General features: G+C 38.2%; 1 protein-coding gene and 1 long non-coding RNA gene across 3 annotated transcripts in view; one reads left to right on the top strand and one right to left on the bottom strand.

The window, feature by feature from the left end:
- Nucleotides 1–23,786, bottom strand: part of Oamb (Octopamine receptor in mushroom bodies) — a 109,910-nt gene that overhangs the window by 12,603 nt on the left and 73,521 nt on the right. Inside the window, exon 3 of one of the 2 annotated variants that reach the window (XM_087357828.1) lies at nt 3,089–3,281. In XM_087357828.1, coding sequence (XP_087213954.1) covers nt 3,089–3,281 — 193 coding nt within the window. The remainder of the gene's footprint in view (nt 1–3,088; nt 3,282–23,786) is intronic. The other variant, XM_022058098.2, reaches the window with a different exon arrangement.
- Nucleotides 14,494–23,786, top strand: part of LOC110826950 (uncharacterized) — a 76,309-nt gene continuing 67,016 nt past the window's right edge. Inside the window, exons 1-2 of the long non-coding RNA XR_002542176.2 lie at nt 14,494–14,869; nt 15,622–15,691. This is a non-coding gene — a long non-coding RNA (uncharacterized LOC110826950). The remainder of the gene's footprint in view (nt 14,870–15,621; nt 15,692–23,786) is intronic.

The raw sequence follows: 23,786 nt of genomic DNA, 5'->3' as shown, positions 1-23,786 counted from the left end.
ATCATCAGGGCGATGAGTATGAAGATTTCTGTCTTCTGGGTTGTTGCGCTGTGTAGTCTGGTCGATGTTAACCAACGTTTCAGAGGTCATACTGCCTCCATCATCAGAGTATGAAGATTTCTATCTTTGGGTTGTTGCGCTGTGTAGTCTCGTAGATGTTTACCGACGTTTCAGAGGTCATACTGCCTCCGTCATCAGAGTATGAAGATTTCTGTCTTCTGGGTTGTTGCGCTGTGTAGTCTGGTAGATGTTTACCGACGTTTCAGAGGTCATACTGCCTCCGTCATCAGAGTATGAAGATTTCTGTCTTCTGGGTTGTTGCGCCGTGTAGTATGGCAGATGTTTACCAACGTTTCAGAGGTCATGCTCCCTCCGTCATCAGGGCGCCCTGATGACGGAGGCAGTATGACCTCTGAAACGTTGGTGGAAATCTTCTGGACCGATGGTATTCAACCTTTTTTTTCGCGTACCCCCAGATATAATTTCTCTTCAACTTTGTACCCCCCAAAGTTGTTAGTGTACAATTCAAGTTATATATAGCATATAATCTACATCTAAAATAAATTATATTACTGATTATTCAGTGTTTGTCATAAAATATTTTTTTTTTAAATTTCACCCCTTAAGATGTCTTCGCGTACCCCCGGGGGCACGCGTACCCCAGGTTTAATACCACTGTTCTAGACTACACGACGCAACAACCCAGAAGACAAGCAATCTTAAGACTCACCGCTGTGAAAACCTGAAATCCTAAATAAGAATCTGAACTTAAATGCAGTATAAATGTCACAAATGTTTAAAATTTGAATTTCGTTGGAGTTTCATTCTTCGCCAGCCCTTAAGTTTGAAAATCTGGAGGCAAAAAGATTAGATGATCCCCGCAGAGTGAAGAAAGGTCTCGATCGGTTATCGAAACTGTACCTTCCAGCCCGTCTTCCCTGACTTTAGTGTCTCGTTTCTGGTTTGTGCAGCCTTAAAATTGTCCAACAAGGCCAACGGAAAACTTTGTCCGAAATGTTCGAGCTTTTTTCGCTAAGAAATGCTCTCGCTGTTTCGCTGTCACCTAACCTGACGGGTGACACGGCGTGTCCATTACGTAATCCGAAAGACGGAGAAAAAGTCTCTTGGCATTTCTCTTTACAGTGTTGTGAAAATACTTTTCAGACAGGCTTTAAACACTTTATTTTCACCGATTTCCTAAAAATTTGAGGATACATTTCACTGCAGAAATCAGACGTCTTATTATAATTTAGTTTCCTAAATGACATTTGTTTTACTGTAAATATTCAGGGAAGAGGTTAAGATAGCTGTTCACTTAGCGAGGTGTAAAATTTGTATCCGTAGCTGAGATTTATCTTCTTATCACTCAAAGCGAACCGCTGAGATGGGCAATATCGCTTACCAAAAGTAGCTAAGTCATAAATCCTTCACTGAAATATTTACGCCGAGGCTGCCAAATGGAACAGCGATTACATACTTGCAGTTAAGCGAACTCATTATATCTGATTTACGAATTTAAAAAGGAATCGGGCTTTCGGACTGGAAATCGATTTACGGAGATAATTAGACTCGAAGTCGAAGCCTGAAGCAAAATGCATGATTTGAGATTCTCACAACAGTAAGTACGAAGTTGACTGTCTTCTGGGTTGCAACGCCGTGCAGTCTGGTAGACATTTTAGAGGTCCCTTCTGCCTCCGTCATCAGTGTCATTAGGAAGCCGAGGGCGTTGAATCTGCTTTGAGATATGGGAATCAGTCAGTCTATGGTCCTCGCCCGATCTTATCCATGCTCTTTGGTTTGGAGGTTTGATCAGAAAGGTCATCGATTGATCGGAGACTTTCTGTCTGTAAGTTTCTTTGGGTGTCCTCAACGCGAAGGACACGGATCACACCCAGTTGCTCAGGAGGCCGGCCTAGTCCCTAAAAATACAACGAGTGGTGTAGGACTACTCGTCTATCCCTGCTGAGGTATTCCGTGGTCTTTCTGACGTGTAATTAAAATACGAATATATAACTTAAGAGGGGTGCGACCCGCCTTCTGCAATCACATAAGCCTTCATCAGAATTGATTTCCCCCATAACTCGCAGGGTCCATCACCCGAAACGATCACAGGACTTCTGGATTCAAAGCCCAGAGAGCCATCCCGTCAAATTCCTTCTCACAAAGGACAGGTTTTGTGACCGGATATACTTCCCCCATCAGCAGTCACAGCCGTCATTCCTAATTTAAAAAGTAAAGTCCTTCCTCCATGACAGTCTTCTGTTTACCATTTGCAGGAACGCGTTACGTACGTAGAAATTGTGTGCCCTGGTAAGGGACCGAGGCTTGAGCACGTCTCCGCCCTTAAACATCTTTTGGAAGGTGTTTCGTTGTCCGATCAAGGCTGTTTCCTGCGTCTCAAATTAGTTCTATGCGCGCTGCTTACTAATCGCCCTGATGATGGAGGCGACAAGAACCTCTGAAACGTTCGTTAATTTCTACCAGACTATACGGTAGTACAACCCAGGCGACAGCCATATTTGAAATGAGTAGCCTTCGGGGAATTGTTTGTCCTAGTACATTAATTTAATTTGGAGAAGAACAACTGTCGAGTTGTCCACGAGTATATACAGCAGACAATTCGCTACTGGATATTTTTCTAAATGTCGTTCGTCCAAGAAGCCGATGGTTCAAGCTCAGGTCGCAAGAACTTTCAAACCTCTGTCGTCATCTTATGGGTATTAGATCTTGCGGAAAATTCAGGGTAGTGACTGACCGCGGACTGCACGACGTTTTAGGTTTGATTCCCGACGTTTCCTCAAGCCTCTGCGTCCGGACCGTCTCTGGGGCCCACCCATCCTCCTGTTCAATTGGTACCGGGGTCCTTTCCCGGCGGTAAAGCCGGCCGGGGAGTGACGCTAACCACTAACCCCATCTAGTGCCGAAGTCTAGAATCAATAGCAACTATACTAACTCTCCCCCCAATCGCCTACATGGCGTATAATGGGACGGCTTTACCTTTCTTTACTCTTTGAACTTGAGTATAACCTTGAAGTGAATCCGGTCAGAGCGGCGGGGGAGGTGTCAGTGGAGGGTTGTGGTTGTTTACCTGCGATGAGCAACTTCGCCCTGCCAGAGGACATGATGCTGGGATACGTTACTGGACGCGTCACTGCTACGTAGCGGTCCAGAGAGATGGCGCACAGGTTCAGGATGGAGGCCGTGCACATCCACACGTCCACAGCCAGCCAGATGGAACACCAAACATCGCCAAAAATCCACACCTGCGCACAGCAAACCAACTACAGCACTTCACTGCTATTATTCCCTTATACAGACGGTGAAATGTTTCGGTCTGTCACGTGAGACGTACATGCGATTATTCAGAGTTTATTTTTAAAAGATAACGGTCATGAGGAATTATCAGGTGCGCGAGATACATTTCAAAATGAGCTCTATGACAGTGGTTCTTAGCCTGTACATAGCAAACCAGCTAAAACTCGGACGCCATGGTAATTTGTGAGGGTCGTGAAAATTTATCTCGAAAAGGTGGTGAATGTAGGTAACGGAAAAAAGATGGAATACAGATGGAAAGGCCTCGTAGTAAAGAAACCTGTGACGTCACGATTCTGCGCCGTAACATCGACTTGTAAAACTCTTTCTTCTGTTACAGACCGAATCCAGGAGGAGGTCGTGACGTCCACGGCCCTTCGAATACTCCGAGATGCGTGATCATGATTATTATTCAACGAAAAAAATTCGTATCCTATGTAGCCCTGAGAACTGTTCGGCTGATTCCGAAAAAACCTCTCCTTTCGTCCACCGCCTTCTCGAAAACACCAACAGGTAGATTTCACGCAGTGACTGTCCGAATGCGTCACAATAAATTAATTGTTGAAATGTAAGATTTTTGGATAACGTCCTGCATAGACAAAGATACATATTTTTTATTAATTATATTGTATAACGGGCTATCCTGCTGCTACCTTGTTTAAAAAAGAAGAAACCACGACGTTTTGGAAACACTCTATTTCCGAAACGTCGTGGTTTCGTCTTTATAAACAAGGACGATGGAAAAAGTGCAGATAATGAATAATTTTAAATGTTAATATCCGCTTAAAAATTGGCAAAGTTCAATCAATTTATACGTCGTCATATTCCATCAGATAATAAAAGATGGCGTTGATTGCGGTGGTAAAATTATGTTTTGTTGTGTTCTTGACGGAATATGAACCACTTTTTTTTTTTTTGAAAGGTCAAGTATTTGAAGATGCAGACTTCATTACGCGACCGAGTGCTGTTGAAGTTCCCCAGATAAGGATCGAGATGTAGTACCAGCAATGGCGACGGGTCGGTTTCCACTCTCACAGTAGTGACTCTACATCGTAAGAAAGGACGTGTGTCTACGTCGATTCTACAGGAAGAATCTGCCAAGGACAGAATGTGGACTGACGTCACAAGGAGAAAACGAGAAAAATCATGACAGCTTTAAACGCGAAAAAGATTAAATCACTTGGAAGACGCAGGATTCTAATTAGATCAGAATAAGGTCCAGTGGCGACTTTATGGATGGATAATATTAAAATGGATTCTATTTAGATCAGAATAAGGTCCAGTGGCGATTTTATGGATGGATAATATTAAAATGGATTCTAATTAGATCAGAATAAGGTCCAGTGGCGACTTTATGGATGGATAATATTAAAATGGATTCTACTTAGATCAGAATAAGGTCCAGTGGCGACTTTATGGATGGATAATATTAAAATGGATTCTAATTAGATCAGAATGAGGTCCAGTGGCGACTTTATGGATGGATATATTAAAATGGATTCTAATTAGATCAGAATAAGGTCCAGTGGCGACATTATGGATGGATAATATTAAAATGGATTCTAATTAGATCAGAATAAGGTCCAATGGCGACTTTATGGTTGGATAATATTAAAATGGATTATAATTAGATCAGAATAAGGTCCAGTGGCGACTTTATGGTTGGATAATATTAAAATGGATTCTAATTAGATCAGAATAAGGTCCAGTGGCGACTTTATGGATGGATAATATTAAAATGGATTCTAATTAGATCAGAATAAGGTCCAATGGCGACTTTATGGTTGGATAATATTAAAATGGATTATAATTAGATCAGAATAAGGTCCAATGGCGACTTTATGGTTGGATAATATTAAAATGGATTATAATTAGATCAGAATAAGGTCCAGTGGCGACTTAATGGATGGATATATTAAAATGGATTCTAATTAGATCAGAATAAGGTCCAGTGGCGACATTATGGATGGATATATTAAAATGGATTCTAATTAGATCAGAATGAGGTCCAGTGGCGACTTTATGGATGGATAATATTAAAATGGATTCTAATTAGATCAGAATAAGGTCCAGTGGCGACTTAATGGATGGATATATTAAAATGGATTCTAATTAGATCAGAATAAGGTCCAGTGGCGACTTTATGGATGGATAATATTAAAATGGATTCTAATTAGATCAGAATAAGGTCCAGTGGCGACTTAATGGATGGATATATTAAAATGGATTCTAATTAGATCAGAATAAGGTCCAGTGGCGACATTATGGATGGATATATTAAAATGGATTCTAATTAGATCAGAATGAGGTCCAGTGGCGACTTTATGGATGGATAATATTAAAATGGATTCTAATTAGATCAGAATAAGGTCCAGTGGCGACATTATGGATGGATATATTAAAATGGATTCTAATTAGATCAGAATAAGGTCCAGTGGCGACTTTATGGATGGATAATATTAAAATGGATTATAATTAGATCAGAATAAGGTCCAGTGGCGACTTAATGGATGGATATATTAAAATGGATTCTAATTAGATCAGAATAAGGTCCAGTGGCGACTTAATGGATGGATATATTAAAATGGATTATAATTAGATCAGAATGAGGTCCAGTGGCGACTTTATGGATGGATATATTAAAATGGATTCTAATTAGATCAGAATAAGGTCCAGTGGCGACATTATGGATGGATAATATTAGAATGGATTCTAATTAGATCAGAATGAGGTCCAGTGGCGACTTTATGGATGGATAATATTAAAATGGATTATAATTAGATCAGAATAAGGTCCTGTGGCGACTTTATTGATGGATAATATTAAAATGGATTCTACTTAGATCAGAATAAGGTCCAGTGGCGACTTTATGGATGTATAATATTAAAATGGATTCTAATTAAATCAGAATAAGGTCCAGTGGCGACTTTATTGATGGATAATATTAAAATGGATTCTAATTAAATCAGAATAAGGTCCAGTGGCGACTTTATTGATGGATAATATTAAAATGGATTCTAATTAGATCAGAATAAGGTCCAGTGGCGACTTTATGGATGGATAATATTAAAATGGATTCTAATTTGATCAGAATAAGGTCCAGTGGCGACTTTATGGATGGATAATATTAAAATGGATTCTAATTAGATCAGAATAAGGTCCAGTGGCGACTTTATTGATGGATAATATTAAAATGGATTTTAATTAGATCAGAATAAGGTCCAGTAGCGACTTTATTGATGGATAATATTAAAATGGATTCTACTTAGATCAGAATAAGGTCCAGTGGCGACTTTATGGATGGATAATATTAAAATGGATTCTAATTTGATCAGAATAAGGTCCAGTGGCGACTTTATGGATGGATAATATTAAAATGGATTCTAATTAGATCAGAATAAGGTCCAGTGGCGACTTTATGGATGGATGATATTAAAATGGATTCTAATTAGATCAGAATAAGGTCCAGTGGCGACTTTATGGATGGATAATATTATAATGGATTCTAATTAGATCAGAATAAGGTCCAGTGGCGACTTTATGGATGGATAATATTAAAATGGATTCTAATTTGATCAGAATAAGGTCCAGTGGCGACTTTATTGATGGATAATATTAAAATGGATTCTACTTAGATCAGAATAAGGTCCAGTGGCGACTTTATGGATGTATAATATTAAAATAGATTCTAATTAAATCAGAATAAGGTCCAGTGGCGACTTTATTGATGGATAATATTAAAATGGATTCTAATTAGATCAGAATAAGGTCCAGTGGCGACTTTATGGATGGATAATATTAAAATGGATTCTAATTAGATCAGAATGAGGTCCAGTGGCGACTTTATGGATGGATAATATTAAAATGGATTCTAATTAGATCAGAATAAGGTCCAGTGGCGACATTATGGATGGATAATATTAAAATGGATTCTAATTAGATCAGAATAAGGTCCAATGGCGACTTTATGGTTGGATAATATTAAAATGGATTCTAATTAGATCAGAATAAGGTCCAATGGCGACTTTATGGTTGGATAATATTAAAATGGATTCTAATTAGATCAGAATAAGGTCCAGTGGCGACTTTATGGATGGATTATATTAAAATGGATTCTAATTAGATCAGAATAAGGTCCAATGGCGACTTTATGGTTGGATAATATTAAAATGGATTCTAATTAGATCAGAATAAGGTCCAGTGGCGACATTATGGATGGATAATATTAAAATGGATTCTAATTAGATCAGAATAAGGTCCAATGGCGACTTTATGGTTGGATAATATTAAAATGGATTCTAATTAGATCAGAATAAGGTCCAGTGGCGACTTTATGGTTGGATAATATTAAAATGGATTCTAATTAGATCAGAATAAGGTCCAGTGGCGACTTTATGGTAGGATAATATTAAAATGGATTCTAATTAGATCAGAATAAGGTCCAGTGGCGACTTTATGGATGGATAATATTAAAATGGATTCTAATTAGATCAGAATAAGGTCCAATGGCGACTTTATGGTTGGATAATATTAAAATGGATTATAATTAGATCAGAATAAGGTCCAGTGGCGACTTTATGGTTGGATAATATTAAAATGGATTATAATTAGATCAGAATAAGGTCCAATGGCGACTTTATGGTTGGATAATATTAAAATGGATTCTAATTAGATCAGAATAAGGTCCAATGGCGACTTTGTGGTTGGATAATATTAAAATGGATTCTAATTAGATCAGAATAAGGTCCAGTGGCGACTTTATGGTTGGATAATATTAAAATGGATTCTAATTAGATCAGAATAAGGTCCAGTGGCGACTTTATGGATGGATAATATTAAAATGGATTCTAATTAGATCAGAATAAGGTCCAATGGCGACTTTATGGTTGGATAATATTAAAATGGATTATAATTAGATCAGAATAAGGTCCAATGGCGACTTTATGGTTGGATAATATTAAAATGGATTCTAATTAGATCAGAATAAGGTCCAGTGGCGACTTTATGGATGGATAATATTAAAATAGATTCTAATTAGATCAGAATAAGGTCCAATGGCGACTTTATGGTTGGATAATATTAAAATGGATTCTAATTAGATCAGAATAAGGTCCAGTGGCGACTTTATGGTTGGATAATATTAAAATGGATTATAATTAGATCAGAATAAGGTCCAATGGCGACTTTATGGTTGGATAATATTAAAATGGATTCTAATTAGATCAGAATAAGGTCCAGTGGCGACTTAATGGATGGATAATATTACAATGGATTCTACTTAGATCAGAATAAGGTCCAGTGGCGACTTTATGGATGGATAATATTAAAATGGATTCTACTTAGATCAGAATAAGGTCCAGTGGCGACTTTATGGATGGATAATATTAAAATGGATTCTACTTAGATCAGAATAAGGTCCAGTGGCGACTTTATGGATGGATAATATTAGAATGGATTCTAATTAGATCAGAATGAGGTCCAGTGGCGACTTTATGGATGGATAATATTAAAATGGATTCTAATTAGATCAGAATAAGGTCCAGTGGCGACATTATGGATGGATAATATTAAAATGGATTCTTATTAGATCAGAATAAGGTCCAATGGCGACTTTATGGTTGGATAATATTAAAATGGATTCTAATTAGATCAGAATAAGGTCCAATGGCGACTTTATGGATGGATAATATTAAAATGGATTCTACTTAGATCAGAATAAGGTCCAGTGGCGACTTTATGGATGGATAATATTAAAATGGATTCTAATTAGATCAGAATAAGGTCCAATGGCGACTTTATGGTTGGATAATATTAAAATGGATTATAATTAGATCAGAATAAGGTCCAGTGGCGACTTTATGGATGGATAATATTAAAATAGATTCTAATTAGATCAGAATAAGGTCCAATGGCGACTTTATGGATGGATAATATTAAAATGGATTCTACTTAGATCAGAATAAGGTCCAGTGGCGACTTTATGGATGGATAATATTAAAATAGATTCTAATTAGATCAGAATAAGGTCCAATGGCGACTTTATGGATGGATAATATTAAAATGGATTCTACTTAGATCAGAATAAGGTCCAGTGGCGACTTTATGGATGGATAATATTAAAACGGATTCTAATTAGATCAGAATAAGGTCCAATGGCGACTTTATGGATGGATAATATTAAAATGGATTTTAATTAGATCAGAATAAGGTCCAATGGCGACTTTATGGATGGATAATATTAAAATGGATTCTACTTAGATCAGAATAAGGTCCAGTGGCGACTTTATGGATGGATAATATTAAAATGGATTCTACTTAGATCAGAATAAGGTCCAGTGGCGACTTTATGGATGGATAATATTAAAACGGATTCTAATTAGATCAGAATAAGGTCCAGTGGCGACTTTATGGATGTATAATATTAAAACGGATTCTAATTAGATCAGAATAAGGTCCAGTGGCGACTTTATGGATGGATAATATTAAAACGGATTCTACTTAGATCAGAATAAGGTCCAGTGGCGACTTTATGGATGGATAATATTAAAACGGATTCTAATTAGATCAGAATAAGGTCCAGTGGCGACTTTATGGATTGATAATATTAAAACGGATTCTAATTAGATCAGAATAAGGTCCAGTGGCGACTTTATGGATGGATAATATTAAAATGGATTCTACTTAGATCAGAATAAGGTCCAGTGGCGACTTTATGGATGGATAATATTAAAACGGATTCTAATTAGATCAGAATAAGGTCCAGTGGCGACTTTATGGATGGATAATATTAAAACGGATTCTACTTAGATCAGAATAAGGTCCAGTGGCGACTTTATGGATGGATAATATTAAAACGGATTCTAATTAGATCAGAATAAGGTCCAGTGGCGACTTTATGGATGGATAATATTAAAACGGATTCTAATTAGATCAGAATAAGGTCCAGTGGCGACTTTATGGATGGATAATATTAAAATGGATTCTACTTAGATCAGAATGAGGTGCAGTGGCGACTTTATGGATGGATAATATTAAAATGGATTATAATTAGATCAGAATGAAGTCCAGTGGCGACTTTATTGATGGATAATATTAAAACGGATTCTAATTAGATCAGAATAAGGTCCAGTGGCGACTTTATGGATGGATAATATTAAAATGGATTCTAATTAGATCAGAATAAGGTCCAGTGGCGACTTTATGGATGGATAATATTAAAATGGATTCTACTTAGATCAGAAAAAGGTCCAGTGGCGACTTTATGGATGTATAATATTAAAACGGATTCTAATTAGATCAGAATAAGGTCCAGTGGCGACTTTATGGATGGATAATATTAAAATGGATTCTACTTAGATCAGAAAAAGGTCCAGTGGCGACTTTATGGATGTATAATATTAAAACGGATTCTAATTAGATGAGAATAAGGTCCAGTGGCGACTTTATTGATGGATAATATTAAAACGGATTCTAATTAGATCAGAATAAGGTCCAGTGGCGACTTTATGGATGGATAATATTAAAACGGATTCTAATTAGATCAGAATAAGGTCCAGTGGCGACTTTATGGATGGATAATATTAAAATGGATTCTAATTTGATCAGAATAAGGTCCAGTGGCGTCTTTATGGATGGATAATATTAAAACGGATTCTAATTAGATCAGAATAAGGTCCAGTGGCGACTTTATGGATGGATAATATTAAAATGGATTCTAATTAGATCAGAATAAGGTCCAGTGGCGACTTTATGGATGGATAATATTAAAATGGATTCTAATTAGATCAGAATAAGGTCCAGTGGCGACATTATAGATGGATAATATTAAAATGGATTCTAATTAGATCAGAATAAGGTCCAGTGGCGACTTTATTGGTGGATAATATTAAAATGGATTCTACTTAGATCAGAATAAGGTCCAGTGTTGACTTTATGGATGTATAATATTAAAATGGATTCTAATTAAATCAGAATAAGGTCCAGTGGCGACTTTATTGATGGATAATATTAAAATGGATTCTAATTTGATCAGAATAAGGTCCAGTGGCGACTTTATGGATGGATAATATTAAAATGGATTCTAATTAGATCAGAATAAGGTCCAATGGCGACTTTATGGTTGGATAATATTAAAATGGATTCTACTTAGATCAGAATAAGGTCCAGTGTTGACTTTATGGATGTATAATATTAAAATGGATTCTAATTAAATCAGAATAAGGTCCAATGGCGACTTTATTGATGGATAATATTAAAATGGATTCTAATTTGATCAGAATAAGGTCCAGTGGCGACTTTATGGATGGATAATATTAAAATGGATTCTACTTAGATCAGAATAAGGTCCAGTGGCGACTTTATGGATGTATAATATTAAAATGGATTCTAATTAGATCAGAATAAGGTCCAGTGGCGACTTTATGGATGGATAATATTAAAATAAATTCTAATTTGATCAGAATAAGGTCCAGTGGCGACTTTATGGATGGATAATATTAAAATGGATTCTAATTAGATCAGAATAAGGTCCAGTGGCGACTTTATTGATGGATAATATTAAAATGGATTCTAATTGGATCAGAATAAGGTCCTGTGGCGACTTTATTGATGGATAATATTAAAATGGATTCTACTTAGATCAGAATAAGGTCCAGTGGCGACTTTATGGATGTATAATATTAAAATGGATTCTAATTAAATCAGAATAAGGTCCAGTGGCGACTTTATTGATGGATAATATTAAAATGGATTCTAATTAAATCAGTATAAGGTCCAGTGGCGACTTTATTGATGGATAATATTAAAATGGATTCTAATTAGATCAGAATAAGGTCCAGTGGCGACTTTATTTATGGATAATATTAAAATGGATTCTAATTTGATCAGAATAAGGTCCAGTGGCGACTTTATGGATGGATAATATTAAAATGGATTCTAATTAGATCAGAATAAGGTCCAGTGGCGACTTTATTGATGGATAATATTAAAATGGATTTTAATTAGATCAGAATAAGGTCCAGTAGCGACTTTATTGATGGATAATATTAAAATGGATTCTACTTAGATCAGAATAAGGTCCAGTGGCGACTTTATGGATGTATAATATTAAAATGGATTCTAATTTGATCAGAATAAGGTCCAGTGGCGACTTTATGGATGGATAATATTAAAATGGATTCTAATTAGATCAGAATAAGGTCCAGTGGCGACTTTATGGATGGATGATATTAAAATGGATTCTAATTAGATCAGAATAAGGTCCAGTGGCGACTTTATGGATGGATAATATTATAATGGATTCTAATTAGATCAGAATAAGGTCCAGTGGCGACTTTATGGATGGATAATATTAAAATGGATTCTAATTTGATCAGAATAAGGTCCAGTGGCGACTTTATTGATGGATAATATTAAAATGGATTCTACTTAGATCAGAATAAGGTCCAGTGGCGACTTTATGGATGTATAATATTAAAATAGATTCTAATTAAATCAGAATAAGGTCCAGTGGCGACTTTATTGATGGATAATATTAAAATGGATTCTAATTAGATCAGAATAAGGTCCAGTGGCGACTTTATGGATGGATAATATTAAAATGGATTCTAATTAGATCAGAATGAGGTCCAGTGGCGACTTTATGGATGGATAATATTAAAATGGATTCTAATTAGATCAGAATAAGGTCCAGTGGCGACTTTATGGATGGATAATATTAAAATGGATTCTAATTAGATTAGAATAAGGTCCAGTGGCGACTTTATGGATGGATAATATTAAAATGGATTCTAATTTGATCAGAATAAGGTCCAGTGGCGACTTTATGGATGGATAATATTAAAATGGATTCTAATTTGATCAGAATAAGGTCCAGTGGCGACTTTATGGATGGATAATATTAAAATGGATTCTAATTTGATCAGAATAAGGTCCAGTGGCGACTTTATGGATGGATAATATTAAAATGGATTCTAATTAGATCAGAATAAGGTCCAGTGGCAAATATTGTTAATATGGTACTGTGCATTACAGTTTCACGAACTCGCGGACTATTTGAATACACAGCGCAGTGATATATGGCACGAGGAATCATCAGTCTGCAATGATTACAGTTTTTAAATATACCCGCGGTCTGGAATGCTCTAGTTATATCAGTCCCTGAGCTCGGTTTAGTCCGCGTTCGGGTGGAAAGGCAAGCGACTGAACCACTGCTGACGAGTAAGCATGAATGACCCTCTTTTGCCCACAACCGAGACTGACGCCCAGCGCTACTGCCCGGTATGTTTATCGACTTCAGAGTGAATCCAGTTCTTTTATGTGAGACCGACGCTCATATGAAAGGTTAACGTCGCAAAATCTTGTGCAAGGAACGGATTAAACAAATTTTCCTCCGGAAAACGTCATATATTTAGTCCGGCTGTTTTATCCTCACACGTACTGTTTGTGCATGTCATCAGATAATTACATTTTCTTCGTATTCTGCGAACTTGTTAGGTTATCTTAAAATCCGTCAGTATGTTTGCCCTCTCCAGCTTTGTATCACGTATTCCCACGTAATTACTCCAGAAAGTTACATAATTATTACAACATACTTAAGAACGTGCGTGAGTGAAATTGTAAATACTGTTATGACGCTGGCCACAAGTTAAATCAGAGCTATTTGCAGTTAAGAACGAATAATATCGATCACTGTCTTATGGACTGTGACGCCGGCGGTCTTGTGGATATATAACGACCCCCAGACAGTAACTAATCGCTCCTAAGGTCACCATCTAAATTTTTTTTATAGCCACAAAATCATGACCTAGATTGTGAATCTCTTGTAAACTGAAACGACTTTGGACACAAATAGAATATACCCACGCTTCAAAAATAATTTAACAGGCAAGTGATTATTTCCTGTCTGAATGCAGACTACATATTTGAAAGCTTCCTGAAACGCTGGTAAACTTCTACAAGACTACATGGTGTAACAACTCAGAAATCTTGTTCGCCCCTAGAAAATGATAAAATAATTAAAATAGTATTTCCCCAGACAGTTGGGAAAAGAGCGGATGTTCACTCTCATCAAGAATATCTATCAGGAAGGCTGGATAATGCTTCCATCTTTTATGACTATGTTCTAACCTTTCATGTAGTATGTCAATTGTCAGACAGATGTCGCACGGTGTGTTTGATTTACAGATTTGCGTTGTTGATAATGCAGGTTAAAATCTCGACGTAGGAATTGGTTTCGCAAGTTCTCACGTATATGTAGGAGAATGCGCTTTACTTCAACAACTTCGTATGGTATTTAGACAAGCGACCGTAGTCTTAAACGTAATTCCTTGGTTGGAAGAGTAGAGTGCCGCCATATTATCAAAATATCTCTAATTTCTTCTTAGCAGTAAAACATAATTAGTGATCTCAGTCTCGTACTAGAGACAAGTGTAATTGAGTTAAAAACGGATATTTTGCAAATTTTGACTGTGCTTGTAGTGTCAATCTGTAGAAGACAGTGCATATAACTTTGAGACAAGATTTTTCAGCTGTTCAAGAATTTCTACATATGAATAAGGTATTTTTGAGTATTTTAACCTCAAAACTGAAAGTCCATAAAGTTGGCAATTCCCTAAGGAAGTATAATATACCATTATTATACCTAAAAGCCTTTTCTTACTTGGTGGTATACCAGGAAATATTCTGGAGATCATTTTATAACTTTTAACCTCAAACTGACAATCATCAAATTCCATGTAATAAATATTATTTTAAAAATTAAAGGTTTACCTTGCATGTAATTTGCATTTATGTAATTCCTAATGTAGAAATGGATTTAGGATTACTGCTTACAAGTCTTAAGGTATGATACTCAATCAGGTACATTTTATCTCTTATGAAAATTACTATTTCACTGGAGATTCTTTGGTAAATAACAATAATACTTTCAAAACTATTCAGTAAAAATAATAAACAGTCAGTGATAAGTTGTGGTTTACTATTGTAAGTAATTTATTCTATATTAACTGTGCCAAAAACCATTTTTATAAAATATGTACTTAAGTTAATTTACAATTAAAATATATTAATATTATGCCAGTCACACTCTTTTGGTTCTGGTTCAGTAGATGAAGGAGCATCATATGAGCTTTGTGTAGCCAAAATATCTGCTCAAAGTCCAAGTTTATCTTGATATAGAGCATAAATAATAGAATATGGATCTTTTTAATGATATATTCTTAAAGCAAAGAAGTTAATTTGATGTTCAGGTCTTTTTATCATCTGTTAACAGACGTCAATTTTGTTTTTCATCCATATTAATTTCCACAGGTGTGTTATCGGGTTTTGGGGGAAAAGCATTTGACTCCTCTACCATCAGATCTGCTCGTGCAGTAGCTAGGTAAGTTTTTGAATTCATTTACACGATATTTATTATAAACTAGGATGTCAGGGTTTCAATATCATGTATGATTTTACCAAGTTTCATTTGCAGCTTTGGTTGTTTGGAAAACCTAACCTAAATTAGCTAATTGATATTGCCACTTTTTGCTTTGCAAAATTATTTGGATCATTGCAAACAGAACATCTTGAAGAATTAATTAGTTTTAATGTCTCATTGTTTATTAAACCATCTACATTAAAATTTTAGAACTCTTGAAATAAAAATAGAGAATTTGTAAGGTTAACTTTACTAATTTCACTGCCAATTGCTGTTAAGTAACCATGGTTGTGAAGATAGTTTATTAAATTTAGTTTTTAAGAGGAAATAACATAAAGAATGATATTATTATGAATAGAAATTAAAAATTCTTCAGTAATTTCTTCATCCTTAATATCACACGTAAGACTTTTTCTCCAAATATGAGATTATAATAATCACATTCCACGTGAAAAATGATAACATGATCTTAGGATCATTTATGCATGATTTTGTTCATATTCAGCTCTTGGGAGTCTTATTTTGAAATGAGTGACTTTAATCTTGCCTTGATGAGTTATTGCTTTGTTAACATTAACATCTGCTTTTAGTTTGTCCCACGTATAAAGAGCATTATCATCCATAGGAGCTCAGAAATAATTTTAAAACCTCTTTTCATTTGTGTCTATAATAAATGGAGCCAGGATAGCTCAGTCAGAAAAGTGACGACTAGGGTTTGATTAGTGATGGATGCAGAGGATTTTTCGGCACTCATGTTTTGGTCAGTTTTTGAAATAAGATTATTAAGAATGGATTCAAGTGTTTTTATGTCGTACTGCCCCATGGGAATGTTAAACTATTCCCAATTCTAAAGATGTAAATTCTTCTACTGTATATAAGAGTTGAGATAAGAGATACTCTTTTAACACTGGCTTTTGCAGTTTAGTTATTTATTTTGGGCTATTATTTTGAAAAAAAGAAGCATTTGCGACCACATGTTCATAGGGACATTTTTTTTCTTACTTTTGATCCAGGAACACGCACACAAAGTTTGTAAAAATACTTTTGAATCACCCTGTATATAATACAAATATGTAGGCAAACTGAGTGATTCGCAGTTCTGAGGCCAAAATTGAAGTCGAGGTTGATAAAAACATAATTTGAAGGCGAGAATTGAAATAAATAAATACATTTAGTAGGATTTGAGTTTCTCCGGGGACAAGTATGCAGATGGCTGTCTTGTGGGTTTGCATCGCCGTGTATTCTGGCAGAAGTTTACCGACGTTTCGGAGATGCGTGCTTATCTCCCTGATGATGGAGGCAGCAATCACCCCCGAAACGTTGGTAAAATTTTACAAAACAAAACAACTCTGCCACCCAGAAGACAGCTGTCTTACTCAGAGAAAATATAACTCGATTCATCAGCGTTCCGAGTTACAAAGTTTGGTCACTTTTAAGAAATTACGAGGTGCGATCGGATAGTTTCCAGACTGCGCATATAAAAACCCGTACACTTATCTCAGGTATTAAATTCAACCATCACCCTCGAAGTAGTTCCCCTTTGAGTGAACACAACGATACCAGCGCCGCTGCCAAGCCTGGAAGCATCCCTGGAAATCTTTCTTTGTCAGCCTGTCAAGCACCATCTGCGATTCTGCCTGAATCTCTTCTATCGTCTCAAATCTCCTTCACTTTAGCTGAATTTTCATCTTTGGGAAGAGGAAGAAGTCACACGGCGAATAAGGAGGGTGCGGGATGACGGCCATGGTGTTTGAGGCCAAAAACTGCCGAACTTTGAGGGCGGTGTGCGCTGGCGCGTTGTCATGATGCGTCGCATGTGGAGTTCTTCCTTTAGAATCAGCTGACAGGTCCCATAGCCTATCCCAACAATGTCGCACAAGTCGTTGATGGTACGACGTCAATCTTCGTGAATGGCCTGCCGAATCTTCGTAACATTTTCGGGCGTTGTGCTCGAAGATGGTCGTCCAGAACGCTCGTCATCATCGACAGAGGTTCGGCCATTTTTAAAACGTGAATGCCACACAAAAGTTTGTGCACGACCCATTGCGGACTCCCCAAATGCTTGCTTTAGCATTTCATAGGTTTCCGTAGCCGTTTTGGCGAGTCTTTGGCAAAATTTGATGCACACGCCATTCCGAAATCGCAGGAAGGTCGGTGTAATGCACTACCAAAACGCCCGTAACTAAGAAACAAATGCTAATTCGATGATGCCGGCTGGCACACTGATTCACTATGAATGTAGGCCGCACCTCCTAGCGGCAGAAGTTCGTACTACATCCGGTTCGCCCTCTATTGACACAGTCTTGAAACTTTCCGATCGCACCTCGTATAATAGCAGCAATTGTCCAAAAAGACAATGACTAAATTTAAATGAAAATATAATTAACGATAATATAAGAATGTTATTGAATTAAACAATTAACTCCATAGAGCACAGTCTGTCTTGAGAAGCTCGTAGAAGGCTCAGTCAGATAGTCAGTCTACACCCTTAAATCTCAGATCCATGTACAAATTAGGCGCTGTGATCCTCAACGCATTTTATTTTTAAAAATGTCGGTGCCATTTTCCTTTCTCTGTGATAAACTAATGAATTTTCCAAATGTATATACTTCGATGACGTGAAATTAATTCTGTAAAATGGCCAATGGGCACTGGTTCCTGACATCATTGTGTTTGTCCACTGACAGAATGACATTAATCCGTAACACACCGTAAAATGTGACACGTCTCGTTTAGCGTTTCGGAGGGGACATTCACAACCTTCTTCAGGGCATATGTATTCTTCTTCAGCCCTGTTTTGTTATCTCGTTGTTCTATCCTTCTGCCCATTTATGGAATAAATTGTAAAATAAAATAAAATAAATTTTGAAAATAAATTGAAAAAGTTCGCCGGTAACAATTCTGAATGTGAGATGATCTGTTCAAGGAACAGCCTAATGAGAATAGAAGTGGAGACTCCGGAGTAGAATAATTGCGGACGGCCCACACAGCTTTGTGACGTAGGACGATAGTCTTTTTTTTTTCCAATCCTGTGGACGCCATGTATTTACGTTTTTACAACACATCAAAAGGTCAGAGATGCCCGCATTTGTACTCTGCATATTCTCTCTGCCTTATGTTTCATTGAACTCCTGACATTAACGCCGGAGAAATGCGATGTGGACAGGCAGTTCGCCTGAAGTTGCTTTCAGCTTTCGTGTTCAGAACGTCGTTCAACATTTATCAGATGGACTGCTGTGTGTGTGTGTGTGTGTGTGTGTGTGTGTAGAGCGAAACTTCGATATCGCAGGGCAAACTATGACATTTTCAAACTTGCTCTGACAGTATTACCGCCCTCTTACCATGCAAATTCATTCCAGTCTCACAAAGGAAAATACACGAAGCTTGGGTTAATAAGTGAATACACACAGCGCTGTTATTCATCCCTGAATATAACATGTAAATAAGTGTGAAGAGATCGTTCAAATGCAACGCGGAATTCATACACCTCAACTTCTCTCATCTTCCGTCCTTCTTACTTTATCTCACTCACTCCTTTCTCACGTATTGCTTTCCGTTCTGTAATATTTAACCATAAACATTTATAAAATCACAAGATTGGAACGTAATCCAGGCCACTGTGACATAGATTTAAAACATTTGTAGATAAAAATAAATCTCAAAACTATGGCGTTGCAAGACGAGGTCGGTACTACGTAGTTAAACGTTTCCCCGGAAGAATGCGCCCATTCAAATACTTCCCTTTTTAGTGTAACGAAACATAAATATGAGCGTGTATCGATGTGGCTTATGCTGAAAACAGATGAAGTCCACCTGCCGTTGTACAGGGAACGACATTCTTACAGCGCAGTCAAGTATTTGAGCTCTGCTAGGTTATTATTTCAAGTACAAGGCAAAACCAGACGTCCTTCACCGTACGCATACATATTTGACTAACCCTCTTGGTAAACTAACCTGAGGACACTATGCTAATTAACTCAGAGGATCAAAGATGGCAGACTGTGGAACGTGAAATGGATGTAACACATTGACTCTAACATAGTCATATTCTGTCTGTGATCACTGTTCATAGGTCATGTCAAATTTTTATTATGTTCTTGTAAGGGAAAGTAGAAATATTTAGGATAATTATAATTTATCGCAAAAGTGGTGTTGGCAGCACTGAAAAGTGTAATGAGCGTAAATACTAAACTCCCCTTTTGCACTTTTGTTTTGGTTGTCAGTGTTGAAAGAAGATTTAAACCTGAATCACTAAACGCCATGTTGGCGCTTGGGGGGAGAGGATAAAATTGGTTCTAATAATTCTTAACCTCGGCACTAGATGGGGTGAGTTATCAGCGTCATATCCCAGTGACTCTTTACTCCTCTAACCAAACTTCAGACGATGTAAATACCGATATAAACTTAACAAATGTTGAAAGTTTTTGATTTTAAATGTTCTTGTAGTCTCCCCGATCAAACTATGTACGCGAATCTTCTCCAGTCTGTGGGATTTCCGTCAAATACGAACGGGAATAGTCGAAATCAGGGGGAAATATTCTGTTTCATTCAGAAGATGTCACTGCAGGACAATTAATGAGCCCACGACTTCGATGCCTTTTCTGCTCTAATGTCTTGATCCTGCGAGAAATATGTAAAAGTCTCTTATTTCCTACGCCCAGTGCAGTCCGCCATGGACGTTGCCCGTCGATACCCGAACCACGTGGCGAGGGAAATGTCCCCGCTAATTTACTTTCACGAATTCAATTGTAATTATATTTCATCAGCTTCTTGGGAAACGTAGTCAATTCATTTAACTTCCCCGGTGCTGTGCTCTGAGGGCCCAGACATTGGGTGGGGATATTTCAACAAAATGAACAGGAGACAAAGACGAACACGGCATATGAGTACATTCCTCGGGGTACGAACTCACGCTACCAGGAAGAACATTGTCATAAAATGCCAAGGCTGTATCGTGTCGTTTCTGATGGCTGATGGTGTCTGATACTGCCTGATGCCTGTCCTAAATATAGACCGGTCCATTTATTTAACGACGTCTTATCAGTAGCTCATATAGAACAGCGTCGAATGAGAGGGTTATACTGAATTGGAAATGATGTGGAAGGTAAGGTAAGGTACTCTCCCGATATTTGTCTGGAGGGACCGAGGAAAACCTCGAAAAAAACACAGTCATGAGGTCTCCAGGCCAAGATTGGAACCCGGGACCCCACGAATACGAAGGAGGAGTGGTCGAGGCTCGTCTTACATTGAACGGACGAAACACACTCTTCTTAGATCGCGTGGAATGGGATATCTCGTGACACAAATATTGCAGTCTCTTCGAAACGTCGAATGTTTCTATAATAAAAGCTAGGTATGCCTTCAGAGATACAACGTGCGTGTTAAAACTGAACAAATGTTCGCACTTTAGCCCCGAAGATTGAAGTACGGTGTTCGTTTAAAACGTCCGCACGCATCCGAAATTCGACACGTCGCGACGACCCAGAAAAACGCTACTCTCGATTTTGTTCTATCTGGGCTTAAACGCTTTGTAACTCTGTATGTAGGTTCGACGTTTCGATGAACGCAACCTTAATATTCAGGGCGTGGTTGTAAGCCGTGTGTACTTCTAGTTAAATATCGACGTTTCGTAGGAGCATACTGCTTTTATTTTCAGGGCTAAGTTGTAGGTAGATCTATGTTTCGGATAAACGTACTGTTTCCATCTTCAGGACTTGGATGTAATTCCGCGTAGGTTTACACGAAGATGCTGAAGTTTTGGATGAACATACTGCCTACATCTTCAGGACTGGGTTATAAACTCAGCATCCTTGTATTTGCGTAATGACGTTTCGGAGGATCGTACCAGCTGCATCTTCAGTGTATGTACCAAGAATACAGATTCAGTGCAAAAAGTTACGTGCCTGTTGTTTGTATGTGTTTCTTGGCGTCTCGTGATTAAAATCTTTCAAACTGGTACATAGATTGGCATTGGTGACCAAATTCCGTGGCTATCAACATCACCGATTTAACCCCCGTGGACTTCGTAACGGACGCTGGTTAGTGATTGTTCTGGTCTCAGGGCCTAGGACAGGCTATTCCAGGGTGCCGTGTGTGTATGTGTGCGTGCGTGAGGAAGCCCGGGTCTTCGTGGGGACTCTGCCTAGTATTTTTCCTTCCTTGTACTGACGATGTACGATTATTTGGGTGTAGAAACATCTCTGTAATTACAAATTTTATAGAAAACCGCTTTGCGAGTATCGATCACAATTAAAACCCCTTAGCAACTGTACACAGGATTATAGAACTTAACCAACTGGTAGAGACATCTATTGCTGGCCTTGTAATCCTGGGGTCTCGGGTTCGATTCCCGGCGATGCCCGAATTTATAACTTGTGTTGGGCAAGGCCGTGGTCTAGGCAACACGGAGTTTTCCTCCGTGGCATCCCAACAATTACTCCATTCACACACAGAAGAAGGCAATGGCAAACCACTTCTGGATCATCTGCCAAGAACGTATATGAACAGGTCCCAGTCCGAGAAAAGGATGGAAGAATCCTCTTCATATGGACCTGTCGTCAGACAGAACACTAAATAATAATAAGATGAGGTGGTCTAGCGGTTAGAACGCTGGCCTTGTAATCCTGGGGTCTCGGGTTCGATTCCCGGCGGTGCCCGAATTTATAACTTGTGTTGGGCAAGGCCTTGGTCTAGGAAACACGGAGTTTTCCTCCGGGGGCTTCCCCGGTTTCTCCGTGGCATCCCAACAATTACTCCATTCACACACAGAAGAAGGCAATGGCAAACCACTTCTGGATCATCTGCCAAGAACGTATATGAACAGGTCCCAGTCCGAGAAAAGGATGGAAGGATCCTGTTCATATGGACCTGTCGTCAGACAGAACACTAAATAATAATAATAAGATGAGGTGGTCTAGCGGTTAGAACGCTGGCCTTGTAATCCTGGGGTCTCGGGTTCGATTGCCGGCGGTGCCCGAATTTATAACTTGTGTTGGGCAAGGCCGTGGTCTAGGCAACACGGAGTTTTCCTCCGTGGCATCCCAACAATTACTCCATTCACACACAGAAGAAGGCAATGGAAAACCACTTCTGGATCATCTGCCAAGAACGTATATGAACAGGTCCCAGTCCGAGAAAAGGATGGAAGGATCCTGTTCATATGGACCTGTCGTCAGACAGAACACTAAATAATAATAAGATGAGGTGGTCTAGCGGTTAGAACGCTGGCCTTGTAATCCTGGGGTCTCGGGTTCGATTCCCGGCGGTGCCCGAATTTATAACTTGTGTTGGGCAAGGCCTTGGTCTAGGAAACACGGAGTTTTCCTCCGGGGGCTTCCCCGGTTTCTCCGTGGCATCCCAACAATTACTCCATTCACACACAGAAGAAGGCAATGGCAAACCACTTCTGGATCATCTGCCAAGAACGTATATGAACAGGTCCCAGTCCGAGAAAAGGATGGAAGAATCCTCTTCATATGGACCTGTCGTCAGACAGAACACTAAATAATAATAATAAGATGAGGTGGTCTAGCGGTTAGAACGCTGGCCTTGTAATCTTGGGGTCTCGGGTTCGATTGCCGGCGGTGCCCGAATTTATAACTTGTGTTGGGCAAGGCCGTGGTCTAGGCAACACGGAGTTTTCCTCCGTGGCATCCCAACAATTACTCCATTCACACACAGAAGAAGGCAATGGCAAACCACTTCTGGATCATCTGCCAAGAACGTATATGAACAGGTCCCAGTCCGAGAAAAGGATGGAAGGATCCTGTTCATATGGACCTGTCGTCAGACAGAACACTAAATAATAATAAGATGAGGTGGTCTAGCGGTTAGAACGCTGGCCTTGTAATCCTGGGGTCTCGGGTTCGATCCCCGGCGGTGCCCGAATTTATAATTTGTGTTGGGCAAGGCCGTGGTCTAGGCAACATGGAGTTTTCCTCTGGGGGCTTCCCCGGTTTCTCCGTGGCATCCCAACAATTACTCCATTCACACACAGAAGAAGGCAATGGCAAATCACTTCTGGATCATCTGCCAAGAACGTATATGAACAGGTCCC

Source organism: Zootermopsis nevadensis, unplaced genomic scaffold (assembly GCF_977971745.1).
Source record: "Zootermopsis nevadensis isolate Lab colony 2312 unplaced genomic scaffold, Znev_1.0 Znev_ptg000028l, whole genome shotgun sequence".
Classification (NCBI taxonomy): domain Eukaryota; kingdom Metazoa; phylum Arthropoda; class Insecta; order Blattodea; family Termopsidae; genus Zootermopsis; species Zootermopsis nevadensis.
The sequence above is the reverse complement of the archived record's forward strand: the minus strand, read 5'-3'. Positions and strand labels throughout refer to the sequence as shown.